Source organism: Miniopterus natalensis, chromosome 7, assembly GCF_054644295.1.
Source record: "Miniopterus natalensis isolate mMinNat1 chromosome 7, mMinNat1.hap1, whole genome shotgun sequence".
Taxonomy (NCBI): domain Eukaryota; kingdom Metazoa; phylum Chordata; class Mammalia; order Chiroptera; family Miniopteridae; genus Miniopterus; species Miniopterus natalensis.
Window position 1 is genome coordinate 51,591,430 of NC_142087.1, and position 17,694 is coordinate 51,609,123.

Here is a 17,694-nt window from a genome sequence, read left to right on the forward strand (position 1 = left end):
ACATAAAACAAAGTATTCAAGTGTTCCACAATACTACCTTCCACGGCAATACTGCAAATAGTAGAAAATATCTACTCATGTTTTTGGAAAAACAAAATAATTAAACTAACTTCCAAGGTAGGTTGACCACAAACTAACAAATAAATATGTTCTATTATTTTTATACTTGAAAAAAAAATGCCTTTATAGGTTTTTAAATCCAGAGATTTACTTTTCCATTTTAAAATAATTTCCATGAAAAGAGGATCCACTGGTATGTATATTTGTGTGTTATTTCTTTTCATCTTGTACAGCTGAAATATTTTAGCATTTGCTTGAAGCCAATATGTTTCTGTTTAAACTTAAAGGTGTGAGCAATAAATACATGACTATGCTTGTAACGGAGATAATAAATACCTGTTTTCTCTTTACATTAGAATGAAATGAATGTCATTTTTGGAGGAGGATGGTCATAAGCTTCTCAGCATTGGTCACCACAGAAATTCACATTAGGTGTATATAAATTGGATTCTAATTGAAAGTGAAATGTCTCAGATGAAGTTAATTTCCTTCTTCTAAGTTTAAGGTATTCTTATTAATGATGGCTTTTGCCCTGTATTAATAGAGACAACTGATAAAATGCAAAGGATGTCTTCAAGCAACATCATTCTTCAAGTGACACCAGAACAACTCTGAGGAGAAAATGACACACACTCACTTGCCATCACTTTAACAAGCCAATTCCCACAAGCAAGAATGTGTTGCTTTGCCACATATGATGAGATAATCCATTTGAGAAAGGTAAGTGTAGAGGCTAAAACATTTAATAAGTTGTGTTCACTACAACTATGTGCATATAATAACAAGCCAATATGAAAAGCAGTAATTCAATAATTAATCCTATGGAGTCAAATATATAGCATAGTTTTAAAACATTTGTCTTGATCTGGAGAAGTATTTCTAAAATGCCTAACAATCCCTTATGAAGAATATAGGTACTAAATGAACCTCCTTTCTGTTTTCCTACAAGGTATTAAAAAAGGAGGAAAATTGATCAGGATGATAAATTTAATAAATGTGAAAGTACCTTAGAAATGTTAACTTCTTGGCTCTGCCTCAAATTTAATGATGATTACTACTGACATTTGCATCCCATTCAGGACTGGTATAAATGGGCATGGTCTCCAATTCAAGGGTACAAAAAAAAGGGTATTTTCCCTTTTTAATTGAATTCAGTTTATCTGTCCCACTTCTAGTCAGGGAGGGAAATTTATGCCAAATTAAAGTAGTAGAGTCATTTCATTTCCAGTGAAAACTCAGTCTTTTTTGTAAACTAGTCAGGATTCTAACCCTCAGCAGCCCCTTCTCCTTCTCCCTAGCTGCCTTAGTGACATAATGTCCTATGAAGCTCGGAACGGTAGGTGAGAAGGAAAGCCCAGCTTATTCTCTCCTCACTGTCCTTCAAGGAAAAGTAGCTTTCTCAAAGATGTCTATCCTTGTTGAATTTGGATCCTGCCATGGCCTCCAAGTGACAGATTCACGCCAACCATGGAGAGTCTTCCATTGCACCAGGCCTCTTAGCTGCTTCTGGCTGCCCCCATCCCATGCTGGTGCATGTTTGTGAGACTTTCCTCCAGCCTCTTACCTAAGGATCTCATGCTATTCTCTTGCCGTCTTCAGATGCCATGTTGGACACAGGCATCTCTCTATGAGGTCTGCAGGCTTCGTGATTACATCCTGGGTAATGAGACCCACACTCACTCTGTGCTTTCATCTTGCAAGCCAATTCCAATTAGCCTGCTGACCTGGCCATGGCCGCCAGGCATTTCCCAGAGAATCTTGTATCTCGTCTCTCTAATGGCTCTTTCCCACATACAGTTGGACTGTTAACTTCTTCAGAGAGGAAAAGGAGTTCTAATGTAATTATGCACCCTTGTCCTTTCTATAATTTATTCATTCAGACCTCCGGGATTTTGCTCCCATTTAAAGCCAATTTCTTAGAATTCTATTCTATGTTTGAATCTTGCCAGTAAAAGCCAAAGTTTTTAAGATTCATACTTATGCTATTAACTTTAAAATATCTTCTTAAGCACTCAAAATCCAAGCAATTGATTCTTTTTTCTTTCTGTACTATGTTTAGCCTTAGGGCAGGTCATTTGGAAAGCCCTGGATACTGCTGGAAAGGAGATGTGGCCAGGAGAAGTAAAGGATTTGAAAAACAAAGCACACACTGTTTAACATCAAAAGACTGCTCCATTAAAACAACAGTTTACAATGCACCTGGCCTTTGCACTTGCTGTGCGAGAAGTGCTCTCTTGCTTCTGTGACCCAAGAGACTATTTGGATTATTAAACCATATGATAGTTACTATGGTGACATCCCACAATGGGGTAAGAAAGTTTTTTCAAAATAAAGTCAAAACACCTAGTCTATCTGGAAGTCATTTACAAAATTTTCATACACAGAATAACATCTTGTAATCTTCTTTTTAAGGAGGAGTAGGTCCTTTTCTATAGAAGAAAATACAGAAGCTGGCCTCTTTACAGATTGGCCAACTGATGAGCCCTAAAAACATGTAGAGACATTCACCGTCGGTACACAAAGAATATGCCCAGCTGGTAGCTGGTTCTATTATTAACCTCTCTATTCACCAAATATAGGTTCTCAAAGCCACAATATCTCTCAAGCACTTAATAAACTTTATTGGCCTAGTTTTGTTCTTTTCACAAATGTAATTAGAATTTATAATACTAAAGTTTTCTTTTGAAGTTTGATGTTTTCTTCCATTTTGAAAGTTTGCTCACATTTGGGTAGGGCTGAATATCCCATTATTATATGGGAAATTATCCAGATAATTTCTACATTACGCACCCATTATTTTTAAGATGTCTTTATTAGATTAATATGGCTATTATTACTATATTAAGTATGTTATTTTAAGACATATGACTTGAATGATGTTTCAAAATAGCCTATTCATCTGGATGCTTTATGTAGAAAAATAACTACCCTTTATAAAAAAAGTATAACCTTAATTGTTATTTCACACAGAGCAAAGCTGAAATGTTATTTTTAAAAAAAGCTTATAAAATAAGATAAATCATTATTGTCATGAGTGGATAGCTAAGAATGAAAAAGGTGTTTTTTTCCTTCGCCCAAAGCTTGGTCTTATTATTTAGAATAAGGCACAGTAAAATAAAATGCAAAGATTCAAAATAATGAATGCAGTACAGGAGGTCAATCACAATTCTCTGTTGTCCTTTCCATACAAGGGAAGAATAGGGGAAATGAAAGAAACTGTCAAAAGTCAAATTACATATTTAACAGATAAAAGGAAATATGAATTTTAAACATAGGGTGATTATTGTCAAGAGATATTATTGAAATAAACAGAATTTAAATTTGCTATTCCTGTTGGAGAAAGCTAGACAAAACCAATAGATTTCAAAGGCTGGAGATAATCATTTCTTCAGGATAATGCAGAAACAAAGAGGTATGTGCATGGAGATAGGCAAGTATGGGAAGACATCTCTAAGTAGCTATTATAGACAGATTTAAAAGCACAGGGAATACTAAAATATTAGCCAGAATATTAATTCTGTTTAGAAAATAAGAACATGATGGAAGGTTAAACATGCATGACATAAAATAAGGTGTGTAAGCAAGTATAAGTTTCAGAATGTAATACATGCAATGGTTACAGAGGTGGACTTAGAAGCTCCTCTTGAAAGACATAGGCTCCAGATCCAGAATGTCTGTGTTTCAATCCTGTTTCTACCACTTAGCAGTTGAGTGATGATAAACTAATTGCTTCCCCTCAGTGTCCTCATCGATACCATAAAAATGGCAATATTCCCTATTTCACTGGATCACTGTGATAACAGTAATAAAAAAGTTCATCCTTGGGACATGCCTGGCATACAGTAAGCAATCAGGACATTTTAGTTATCATCTCCTGTCCTCACTTTCTGTTGGAAATATCTTAAAACCATTTGATTTTAGAAGGTTGAATCCAGATGAGAATGTAGATTTTTTTCACCCATTCTTCAACAGAATTATGCACGCGACCTTATAAACAAACTGCTGATGTTGCTGACATGCATTAAGAGGGTATAAATGTCCTCACTGAGGCCAACTGAGAACGCTGGCATTGGTGTTCGCTGTGCTAATTCCAAGGATCTATAATGCTAAGTTGATCTTTCTTGATTATTTTATCATTGATTTGAATAAAGAGAGAGAGGTAAACAGTGGTGAATAGCATTTTTTAAAATTCTGTATGATGGTAGAATCTTTTCTCTAAGATGCTGTTATACCAATATGTTAGTGAGCAAATCTCCATAATGAGAGATGAGCTGATTAATGATATCTGACTGCCAAAAAAACTCAAAATTTCTGAAATGTATATAGACATTAAAAGTTGCAAAAGCTTTAATGATGTTGCTATTGAAGGAAATCATAAGAAACCCTCCAATATCTAAGGATCTCAGGATAAATTTTATGAAAAACACTTGAAGGAAAACAATCATCATTTTTGAAAATACTCTCTCCCCACATATACATGTATATATGTATATACATATGTACATGAATGTATATTCGGGAAAGAATAAGGGATAATGGTACTTATAAATTATGTTTTAAAGAAGAAGGGCCTGGCAGGGCATGGCTCAGCGGTTGAGCGTCGACCTAGGATCCAGGTGATCGGGGTTCGATTCCCGGTCAGGGCACATGCCCGGGTTGCAGGTTTGATCACTGACTCTCTCATCATTGATGTTTCTATCTCTCTCTCTCCCTCTCCATTCCTCTCTCTGAAATCAATAAAGATATATTTAAAAAAATAAAAAATAAATAAAATAAATAAAGAAGGGGTAAAGGAAGCATTAATTTTATATTTTAGCAATATTCACAAGCCTTTGTGTTGACCACAGTTTCTTATAAAGGAATGGGAGAGGGGTGACAAAAACATGGCAAAGAATGACTGGATGATTCTTGCAGTCAAGACTGGAGGAACACTGGAAAGTCTGCTTTGTCAGTAATCACCTGATTTTCTAAATACTACTCATATGAGTATCTTGGAGGCAAAACGGTTCTTTAAAGATGGAAAGAGCTGGCTGGGAGAAGCATGGGGGTGTCTCCATCATTAATTTAATTCCTTTCTCTAGTCTGAGAAAAAACACACATTATTTTTCTTTAAATATTATGTTCTCATTGATTTCAGAGAGAGGAAGGGAGAGGGAGACAGACAGAAACATCAATGATGAGAGAGTCACTGATCCGCTGCCTCCCGCACGCCCCCTACAGGGGATCGAGCCAAAGCGGCGTGTGCCCTGACCGGGAATCATACCGTGATTTCCTGGATCACAGGTTGATTCTCAACCTGAGCCACTCAGTCAGGCCTCATTTTACTTTTTAAAGGAAGTGTTTTGTCAGGACAAAGACTAACAGAAAATGTTATAGATGAGAAAGAGCATACTAAGAGGGTGAACCCTCATAGAGCGTTCTGGAACTAGAATGAGCCTTAGAGGCTTAACTAAGCTTCTGATTTACCAGTGTAGAAACAGTTGCTCCAAGGTGTTAAGAATTCTTTTTTATTTATTTATTCATTTATTTATCTATTTATTTATTTATTAATCCTCACCCAAGAATATTTTTTCCATTGCTTTTCAGAGAGAGTAGAAGGGAGAGAGAAGAGAGAGAAACATCGATGTGAGAGAGACACAAGGATTGGTTGCCTCCACACGTGGCTCGACCGGGACACGTGCCCTTGACCAGGAATCAAACCCGGGACCCTTCAGTCTGTGGGCTGACACTCTAACCACTGAGAAAAACTGCCTAGGTCCAAGGTGTTAATAATTCTTAAATAAGGCTGCAAAACAAGTTACTGGCAGAGCTGGGATATGAAACCAGGTCTCAAGATTTAAAATTAAGTTTCTTCATGCTGACTCCTTTTTTTCCCCAATTTCATTAATGTATAATTCACATATAACATTGTGTAAGTTTAAGGTGCACAATGTGATTATTTGATATACGTATATATTGTGAAATGGTTGCCACAATAAGGTTAGTTAACACATCCATAACCTCTCATGCTGACTTCTTTATGAATTTACTTCAGAATCTCAAAGCTACTTTATTTGCTCCATTGCTCGTGAGTGGCTTTGGGAGAGAGACAAGGGAGACAGCATTGGCATCGACTCCAAAGCAAAATGTGAAAAGGGCAGGATATTCACTCATGGGCAAGGAAATCAACTATCTAACATTTGGCAAGAAATGCTGGGCGCACTTTCACTACAGAAGTGAGCAGATGGGGAACAAAGTTCAAAACACTAGTTCAATTCAAAAGCTATATTCTACTATATGTCAAACACTCTGCTTGGCCTTAAAGCAGTGAGTGAGAATGTGTGAGATATAGTTTCCTGCCCCCAAGAGGCATCCAGTCAGATGAAGAAGTGAGACTGATAACAAAGTAATTAATCTCTGAATTTATAATAAAATACCCTTTCAACCACTATCTTCAATACCTTCTGATTGTTTTTTGTTTTGTTTTTTTTATCAACCTACCATCTAATGGTTGATAAAAGAAAACTTAGCAAATAAAGATTTTTATGGTCAGTTTAGACCCATTGTGTAGCTGCTTTATCCCTCTACAACTCTCATGCAACACCTATTCAATTTTTTGGCCTAAAGGCTAAAGTTCTTTTTTAAAAAAGTAACAGCCAGCTGACCCACACTAGAAACAACAAAGTTGTAAAGAAACACAGTATGGTGTTGACTTTACAGTGGGAGTTTACAAAGGTTAGCCAGGTGACAGTAAAAACAAACCAAAAAACAAGTTGCTGAACACTTTCAAATTGGAAAAATTACAGTGGTTCTTATTCTATTATACAGCTGAATACATGAATTTATAGGATCCAAATTTATTTGAATAAATGCTTGTAGGCATATACTTTCTAACATCTCCCCAGAGTCATATGGATTCTTAATCTTATTTATTATCAAACAGACAAAATTCAATATTCAAGCACTAAAGGATCTAGTCTGCTACTTGGTTCTAACAGAATTTTGGTATCTCCTGGAGGTGCTGAAACACTGAATATTAAATCCATGTAATCATTCCTGGACCAGTGAACACTATCATAAAGATAATGACAAACCTCAGAGCAATACCTCAAAACAAAGAACTAGCCCAGAAGAAAAATTCCAAATTAATCTGACACCCTTCATTGATCAGGTTTGACTCTCCAAGACAAGCCTGAAATCTAGACAATTTCTTCTAATTTTTCACAGGCTCAAGACTTAGCTAAGATTGGACTGGAATCTGGGGTATACAAGCTTCAGACTGAAATTAGTAAGTTAAATGTCTAAACAAGCATTCACTTACATGAAAAACCACTTATGTAATATGGGTAGAGTATCAAAAAACAGATTTTAACTTAAGAGAAAAGTAAACTTTCAAATATTATGACCCTAAATGCAAGAAGAAAAAAATTCCCTACAAAACCATTTTAAATAAATACAAAACTTAAGCATCTTTTTTCACAACTTATGATTTATATGTAAGCTAAACTATTTATTTTTCTGCTTATGGAAACAGAATTATTGCTTAAAAATCCTTTCAAATGATTAAACACACACACAAAAGGTGTATATAATATTACAAAAGAATCTAGCAATCAAAATTTCCTCTAATTCATAGTAACTTTCCTTCTAATTATCATATTACTTATAAAGATACTTTGTATTTCTGCAAATTATGGTATATAATCATTTCTAGAACAACATCCAAGAAAAGAAAGCTTTCTAAAAGCTTCATCATTATAACCACCTCAACCCAGAATAATTAATTCAATAAATTTATTATGTAAATTATTTCTTAATCTGGCATTAGAACAACTTGAATTAAGGAAAAACAGCACTGTGGTATCATTTTCAGGTATTTTAAATCCAGAAGCACGTGCAACTTAAAAATTGAGAACAATAACACTGTTAAGAGCAGATTCAAATATTTTATTACATTTATGCAAAAAACAAAAAACACATTATGTTAATAATTTTTGCTTTACGCAAAATTTTCTAAGCAATTACAAACCATTAAAGGAAAAAAAAGTTGTAGAACAAAGAAAATGCCTTAGATAAGAAAATATAACCTCACTAGGGAATTTGGTGTTCAGCCTAAAAAAACTTTAATAGTGTTTCTAATTAAAACTCACTATCATAAAAAATTAACCACTAAATTTAATTTCCTATTAAGCATACTGTTTTACATCATTTTTATTAAAAACATGTTTTATTAGGTTTTCCAACTAAATTAAATGGTGAATAGTAGTTGCTTTTATTGCTGGTTTATATGCTTTAATAATTACTTGAAAGTATCCTATTCAACTAAATTAGATTTAATTTTAGTCACAAACATACTTTTCCTAAAATTTTATTCACATATACACAGAGCAGTAAAAGAGTATTATGAGTTCGCGTATGTGTGTTCTTAAATTAAATCCTCTGTGTGCAATAATCAGATAAGACTGCAAACAAAATGTAAAATATATTAGACTAATAGAAGGGTATTTTCAAAAGCATTAAAGAACTACAGTACATAGCAACTGTCATAACTAAGAAAATAGTGTTCACTGAAACCCATACAAATCCTCACTCATGTAATGCACAAGGTAACACTGGCCAAAACAGCATTTGAGCCTGAGCTAAACCTACGTGACTCAGTACCCTTGAGACACCTCCCATCTTGACAGCCCCAAACTGCCAGGTAGGAATGTGGAGAATGTCTTCAAAAGTATGGGCTGGAACGTTGGCTCCACGCTTTTTCCCACATGATTATCTTAGTCATCCCATCTGAGATGGGTCCCATAAGCCTATTGTTTTTTAAGTTCCCAAGGTAGGAGTCTATGCTCAGCATATAATTTAAATCTGGACAGAAGAAAAAGTGAAACTTGCACCACCATATCTCTTTCCACACTTATTTATCTCACAACTAAATCACTGTATTTAATTTACTTCCTCCTATGTGCCCACTCAAAACAGAACTATGGTCATTTTACAAGTGTACAAGTCAAGATATACAGGACATACATGTGCATGTCTACTGTTTGGAAACAGAAATATATCCCAATTTCAAAACTATTTTGCTTTCATATTCTTCATGTTAGAGAATTTTAAGTTATTTTAGAGCTTGGCAATTTCATATTGGTCAACCTAATATGTCCTGTTTATGCCTGTAACCTCCTTATAGGGTTCAATAGATAATTATTGAATGAATAACGAAATATTGGGCCTCTCACTACTTACCCTTGCCTAAGTATACTCAAGGCTCCAAGTCAGATATTTGTTAGAATTATTTCTCTGAATGGGACAATCTGTCTTCATTTTAGCTACCTAGCCCCTGAACAAGCTTTCTTATTTGGGTGAATGCTATATCATACGAGTCTTAGTGGAAGTGAAGACCCCCACTACATAAACCAAAGGTGGTGAAAGAATCTTGGAAAAATATTTAACACATAATTTTTTTCCCAATGAATTTCTTAATAACGCCTCTTTGGAAACCAGTGCACTAAGGATTATAATATGGGGGAAATGTTCTAGACTAACATGATCTCACACAAAATATCTATGCATTCCTGAAAGAAGGGATCTAACTCTAGATTCTAGAGGGGGATATTTGTTATGGTCATTGCTGTATATATAGTCTAAGAAGGCTTTGAAGGACTAAGTGGACATCAGTGGGATTCAATTTTTCCCCCAAACAGGATATTTTTCTAAGTTTTGATCCTGAGAACCACATTTTTTAAAGGAAAATTACGACTTTACTGAAAGGCAAGCAACTTAAATCATTAGAAGGCAGAATATTACCTATTATTTAATTAACCTACATTTATAATATAAGTAACTTATCATTTAATTTTCACTAAGCTAACATTTATGGTAAAAATTTACCTATTCTTAGCAGTGACATAAGACCTAAAGTTCTTTAAAGTTTACTATAACCTAGTATGATTTTGTAATATCTATTTATCCACCTACCCAGACACACTGTAGTTTCATATTTGTGTTCAAGTGAGCCACTAAATTCCAATTCAATTTTTTCCTGTGTATCAAAAATGGCCTGACCAATCAAAGGCATATCAAAACATTTCCAGAATACAAGTATTATGCAGTACGGGGGAGATTTTTAAATTCTGGCAAATGAACTATGTATTTCTAAATGCTAACAGAATCATCAAAGTTGAATGAAAACGTTGCCTTGAATGTATTTTTTTAAAGTTCATCACAGGTAGAAGGTGAAGTACATGTTGATGAACTGTTCAAAAAAATTTTCTAACAAGTCCTTCTCCCTCTTTTCTTGTTTCTAGTTCTAGATATTACCACATCTCTTTGCCTGGCACACAGAATACTGTTTGTTATGGTTTCAATGTGTAAACAAGCAATTATTTGATAAATGAAGTACTAAATACTGCAGATAAAAACTATATTTAAAAATTTCTACATTACTTTATTGAGTCAAAGGACAATCCAGGGGCACTGAAGACACTCTTCTAAGCAAAATAAAATAAAATAAAATGATAGCTAAAGAAAATTGTATATTTTTTCCTATTGCAATCTCTTAATCTTAAAGCTAATTAAGCTCATGTGCAGAGTGTTGAGGGTATGCCTGTAATCTAAATAAAAGGCAAAAAGAGAAAAATAAAACAATATTTTTGTGACTTAAAATATAAAAATGTTTTGCTGTTATCTAATACTCTTTTCGAGTTTAATAAAGCACAAATATCCCCTTACAAAAGTATTAATAGTTTACAATAATGTATTAACTCAGAAAACTAGTTAAAATGATGTCTAGAAAAGTATCCCTCTACCAAATGAAGACAAATGTTTATTTTGAGTCCATTTCTAAATCTGACACTTTTCTTTCACCAGATATTCTTTAATAAATAACCTCAGAAAAACAAAAAACAAATAGAGATCACCGGTTTTTAGAATGTACAAATACGTACAAATTCAGAATAAAATAACTGAGAATAAGAATACTTTTTTTTTTCTGAGCTAATCCATGCTCCCACAAATTTCTAGGACCTGGGATTTAAAGACAAAAGCCAAGGTGACAACATTTCTACTTATAATACATTTAAATGAGTGGCAGAGCAAGAACATTTACAAATCGATGAACATTTGAGTACAGAACACCTTTAAGCTTTTTGATCCAGGAACGCTTTTGGGATTCCTGTAAAATACACCACAGCCATTGCATAACAGAGCCCCTTTTCACAATAAGCCCCTTCGCACAAGGGCTTTAAGGACCTTGTGCTTTTATGAGTAAATCAAGTGATTATAGAGCCTTTAAAAGATTTTTAACCTCAAGGCATTATTTTAAGTCTTAAAAAAGCCTTTTAAATAGCTTAATATATTTTACTCAATTTTTTTAAACAAGGGTAAAATACTCCCTTGCACATTCTGTGCATTTTTTAAGTTTATGTTTTTATTTAATTAAGGAAGCACCATAAACTTAAAATAAGCAAAATAAGCTAAATATTATGTATCAGTCTTGAAGCATTCTTCTCGAAATTTTTCATTCTAATTTATGTCTTTTTGTTTTGTTTTTTACCTGATTATCTAGCCTGGCAAGACACTTCCCTTCTTTTCTCCTCATGCCCCAGTATACAGACAATACATACGTATCATTATGAAGCCTGTATCTCTAAAATGCTCTCTATTTTATATTATTTCTTTTCTTTTATATTAGATTGCAAATCTTTATAACCATAGTAAGGTGAAAACTGAAAAAAAAAAATTTTCTCACTCTCCCTTTTATATGGTGTTCAATAAAGACCTTGTTCTAACTACTGTGTTATAATTATTGGGGAGGATTCCTAAAATCACAATATGCTATTTTAATTTCTTTAAAATAATAAGTAAATTATTTAGTGTGAAAAAAATAAAACATTCTAATATAACTTTTAAAATTGTATATTGCTCAGTCCCAATTTAGACCAAGCACCCAGAATCCCCACTGATTTGAGAGACCCTTGTTTAAAAAAATTGAGTAAAATATATTAAGCTATTTAAAAGGCTTTTAAATCTAAAAGTTTTACTACTATGCTGAATTCTTGTTTTTTACGTAAGCAGGAATTTTCCCATATCGGTTAGATGAACTCTAACCGAATGTGAATGTTACCATGCGTACTTTCATTCCTTTCAACAGTATGTTACATGAAGGTAGGGACCATGTCTTTGTTTGCTCACCATTACATATACACAGTTAGCATACAGGAAGCTCTAAAAGAAAGATACAGAAATAGTTTAAGTTATATGAACCTATTTTTATAAAATAATTATGACAAAATCTTCTGAGTATGTACATATATTTATGTGCATGTGTGTTTAACTGGAAAGAAAAATAAGGAATGATACGGTAACTAGGAGTGACACCCGGAGAGTGCTACTGTCAGGGGAAAGAAGGAAAAAAAAGGCACAAAAAATATGTAAAACTGATATCACAAATCATGATTATGGTAAAAAGTTATATTTTAATCTTTTAAATAATGGATCATTTAAGAATTATCTCAAATGGAAAAACTAAAAAAAAAAAAAAAATCAAAAGCATAACAAGATATATTAATATGGTATTTGCATTCTAGCAGAAACACAGCTGATAGATAAAAATAATATAGTTTCATACAGTGATAAGTCCTCTGAAAAACACTACAGTTTAGGTAACAGACAGGGGGAGATGGTCCTGTGGGTGCTACTGAAAGCCACCTGGCTCAGCGTGGCTGTCCAGAGGGCGGGGAGAGGAGCAGAGGGTTGAGGGCTGTGGCCGAGAGCACTGCAGCACCTACAGAAGGGGGTGTGGGGAAGGGGTGCACCGGGTGGCTGCCCAGGAGGCCCACCGGGAGCAAAGGGTGTGTCTCCCTCCAGGACATGGGGAATAAAGCCTGACCAAGGAGTCAGGCAGCATGAAGGCGCTGGTGACATTCGTGAAGGCAAGTAAAGCAGCGGATGAAAGTCTACCTGAGATGACCCCCCACAAAGAAGAGGTGAGTAAGTGGAGGTGATGAGGCGACTCCTGCAGTGAGTCTCACTGTAAAGTGTCTTATGGGGTGGTGCAGGGATATGCGATGAATGGAGGGGCACGATGGGATAAACAGAGGCTTTCTAAAAAAGGATATTTAATTTGTCATGTTTGTATACTGATCATGGGGAAAACCTATGATGCAGGAGAAAGAAGAGATAATTTCAAGAGAAAGCTCCATGAGAAGTGTGAGGAAAAGGCGTTTAACCTATAAGGGAAGGCTTAGGCTTAGGCTGGGGAAGGAACAATTAGATATGTGTTTATCCTTGAGGCACACATCAATATAGGATGAGAAAGGCCTTTCTCCTAAGAGTAGGTAATGCTTGAAGGTATTCCACTACATGTTATTAAAATCAATATAGATTTAAATAGCACCAGCTGTTCCTAGCCAAAGATCCACTACCAGCAATTTCAATCGAGAAAACCATGAATTTACATTATGACATTTTATTTAAACTATCCAAAATTATAGACTAAACAAGAGAATAGTATAAACATAAAATATATGAACAAATATTAATAGAGTGAGAAATATATATATACTTTTTCAGTTATTCTATTATCCCAGTGCAATACAATTTCCATTAAAAAAATCCAACTCTGAACAAATCCATATATATTAGAAGAAAACAGATAATTCGTATCTAAACCAGAACTGCATTCTTAGAAACTTTCCATATTGATGTGTCCTTTCTACTACACTAGCTATTCTACTACATGGCAAGTAAGCTATGATTTCGAAATCACCGATTAACACACTCCTAACTTATGCCAACAAGCGCCAACATCTATTAAACTCATCTGTAGTATGAAAAAGAACCCCCCCTGCCTTTCTTAAATGTTTTGTATGCTTAAAACTAGAGATTCCTTACACCTTGACAGCAAAAGCAGAACACTAATAGCAGCTAGAGCTGCAGCAATATTTTGCAACCAGTTTTTAATAGCAAAAGTCAGAGAAAGCAAGGAAAGACTTTTATTTCCCTATCTACAGTTGTAGGCACAAAACTATACAGTCACAGAAAATTCATGTAAACTCATTATAGGAATAATAAACTAATGTTGAATAAAAATGGCCAGTCTCCTTCTATTTATAACCCTTAATTTTCATCCACAATTACCCAAGTAATACACTTAATTCCATGTATAACTTTATACTTACAAACACAAAAATCTACAAAGATAGTTTTTAAAGATTTCTGAAAACATTTGACGTTACGTGTTTTAACTAACAATTCTACTTTCTCTACATATCCAGTTTTCTTTCTGTCAACAACAGGATGATTCAGGAACCTTTCGTGGCCCAACGAAGGTAAGACATCACGATCTTTCTTCCCTATACAGCTGAGTAAAGGAGCTCAAATTCCCAACAAAAATCTTCTTACCCAGCAAAAACACTCCGGTAAAATTGTATTTTTATTATTCATTGTTTTTAGTTACCACCTTGCCATTAGTAAAATAAAAACATCCAAACGACTCTCTTGATCATATATAAACTCTTAATTTAGTCAGAATAATGATGGCACGAGAAACCAAAGCTAGAAACCCAAAGTACATTGACACAACATATTTTAAGTTCAGAGAGCAAAACACGGGCAAGCTTGGATTTTTACAACGAAACATGTGTTTATAAATCAGTCTGTCATCCCAGTTTTGAACAAAGTACTTGAATCCAAAAATAATTAAGTGGATAATGTAACCTGAGTACACAGAGACAGTCTCCACAGAAACAGATAAAGACTTGACACAAGAATAAGAGGTGATTGTTTTAATAAGTTGTGACTCAGGTGTTTGTTGTTTTGTTTTGTGTGTTTGTTTGTTCAGTTTGAAGGGCTTACCATCTTGCTGGCCATGAAGAGCCTGGGGACTCTGCATTCTTTCCTCAAGATTGGAGCTAAGATCAGAGTTCACAGCTGACATCCGTGTAGAGTCGCTCATATCAAATTCATCACTTTCTATTGAACTTTCATCCTGAAAATGGTTTTAAAATATCATCAAGCATCATAAGATATAATATATTTAAATAGTGACCACTTTATCAATAAGGCCAATTAGAGTTCAGCCAGTACTTTTACAGAACTCAGTAAAATATGTTACACATTAATAGATACTTGAAATAACAAATAATGGAATAATTTCTCCCTTTAAAGAATTTCAAGACTTGTAAAGATTCAAGCAATGTATCTTTGTTCAGGCAGATTTAAAAGGTAAAATAATACATTTAGGGAAGATGTAGTTGGGAATTTATCCTAAATTACGAAAGAATGGATTTTTTAATTAGCCAAAAACTGCCTAAAGGAGTCAATCGCAAAACATAGCATAAAGAGAAATATATGTTTTGATCTTAAAAATGAGTGACCTAATAAAATATTACAAGCAAAAATCTTAGATTGCAATAAAAAAAAAACTTTAACAAAAAACTATTCATTGGCAAATAGGATGGACTCTAGTAACAGACAAACTTACATGGCCAGATTCAAAGCCCACATTGCTGGAGAGCAAGATAACCCTAGCACATCCTTTTTTTCTTATGAGCGAATATAAATTGTACTGTAACCATAAAAAGGAATTTAGGTAAAGTGTGGAAGATACATTTAGCAAAAGCCTGTTCACCAAACAGCTAAATTAGCCAAAGGCTGGTTTGTCAAATGGTCAATTTGTCAAAACCTGTCAAATATTAAACCAAATCTAAATATTTTGCAGAAGCCATTTCACTGGAGCAAACCCTTTGGAGAACTGACTTTTGGACAAATGGTGTGCTTATGTAGACAGGAAGGCCCGAGAAACCTGTGTAAAATATTGTAAATATTTTATTGAAATCACTAGGCTTGACTTTCATTTGTAAATATTTGATGTGAACATTTAGCATTAATATAATGAGTAGCAGCAGTGCTGTTATTTGTGTTGTAAACACTGTTCTTTATATTTGTTCACTCACTTCATCTTCATCACAGCTGTGAGTTAGGTACCAGGATTCATCCAATTTTACAGATTGAGAAATTGAGGGACAGAGCAGTTAGAATAACTTATCTCACTCTTATATACCAGAACTGGGATTCCTATGAAGTCACCGACTTGAGAAAATAGCTTTCTGAATTAGTAAGTTACCTTGGCTTTATAAATGACATCTTGGGACAGCAAAGAAGTTGCCATGGTTAGGGAACTGAACATTCTAATAGACTAACAAATTGGCATTCTGGCCCACAGGTCGGGTCAAAGTGACTTTGATGCCCTTCCTTTACCAAAGCTCTGATCATGTCTGGGGATACGGAGTAGCACTAGTTCTTTATTAATTCGCAAGAACAAGCCACCCTGTGAGGCCTCTGGGCAACCAGCCACATAGTCATCTCCTGGCGGCATATCCTCTCCCTCGGTACATTATGTTTTCTCCAATTCTAAATTCCAAGAAAATCTAAAGCATCTGAAATAAATATATAAGTTAAAAGGAGAGAAAAATAACAGAATTCAATGTGCACATCAATGTCATCAATGTCATCAATGTGTAACATATACATACATATATATGCACACATAGCTAGGTGGCATAGCTACCCAGTATAGACACTATAGTGCCTGTGATGCCAGTATTTTAGGTACATTCTCTAGAGTCAAACTGTTTGGTTCAAATCCTTAATCAAGTTATCTAACCATTTGTGCCTCATTTCCTCATCTGTAAAACAGAAATGATAATATTAATCTCACAGGGCTATACAAGGATTGAGGGAATATATTATTTGAAGTAGTCAGACTAGTCAGATACACATAATAAGCACAAAACTGCTTGATATTGTTATGTAGAACATATAACAAATTCTACATATATAAGATTCATATTCATTATATGAACACATATAAAAATAAAAGTAAATATAATGGTAAAGATGAGCATCATGTGTTTATAAAGTAGGTTTGTATTTCACATAAACATTGTCTTTATAATAAGCATTTATTATGTATACTAGACATAGTTAACTACATGTAACCTAGTAAAATATTTTTTCCATAGTGTGTGTGTGTGTGTGTGTGTGTGTGTGTATAATAAAACCATCTGAGATATATGTGTCTATAGCCTCAGTACTAAAGTCTTGGACTCCCTCATTTGTGATACTTTCCTCTGAAGTTTCTAGCACTTTACCAAGGCTAGCTCAATGGAGGTCAGTTAAGGAAAATGAACCTTCTTGGGAATAAACAAATTCCCACATAGCACTAAGGTAGATGTGCTAAGACAGAGAATCTCTGTGGTCTCCATCTGTGCAATCCTGGTGACATTCCTTTCATTTAAAAATAAATTAACGTCTTCGAAATGCCATCATGCTTAACAAGACAGTCATGGTTATCAAATGCCATTCTGACTTGTGAAAAAGAACATGGGTATTTCCATTTTACCTCATCTTGCTGTGAGTTTAGCAGCTGCAGTTTCATGTGCTTCATATAGGCCATGGTAATGGGCATGTTGTAGTCAATCATGCTGGTCACCAAAGTGGGAGGTTTTCCATTATCTGCAATAAAACATTTTTAATGGGTAATGAAAGTGGTACGGCATTCTACCTGTAATTTCAGAATGATTCAATTTGTTCAAATTGAAATAAGATTCTAGATACCAAGTATTTAGGGTATTGCAAGCATTAGAGATAGATTGAGAA

The 17,694-nt window shown here is 34.4% G+C and overlaps 1 protein-coding gene across 3 annotated transcripts in view; it reads right to left on the reverse strand.

The window, feature by feature from the left end:
- The window catches only part of NOL4 (nucleolar protein 4), a 181,126-nt gene that overhangs the window by 146,775 nt on the left and 16,657 nt on the right, over positions 1-17,694 (reverse strand). For all 3 annotated transcript variants that reach the window (XM_016195941.2, XM_016195944.2, XM_016195942.2), the window contains 2 exons: positions 17,438-17,550; positions 14,890-15,022 (listed from right to left, as the gene is read on the reverse strand). In XM_016195941.2, coding sequence (XP_016051427.1) covers positions 14,890-15,022; positions 17,438-17,550 — 246 coding nt within the window. The remainder of the gene's footprint in view (positions 1-14,889; positions 15,023-17,437; positions 17,551-17,694) is intronic.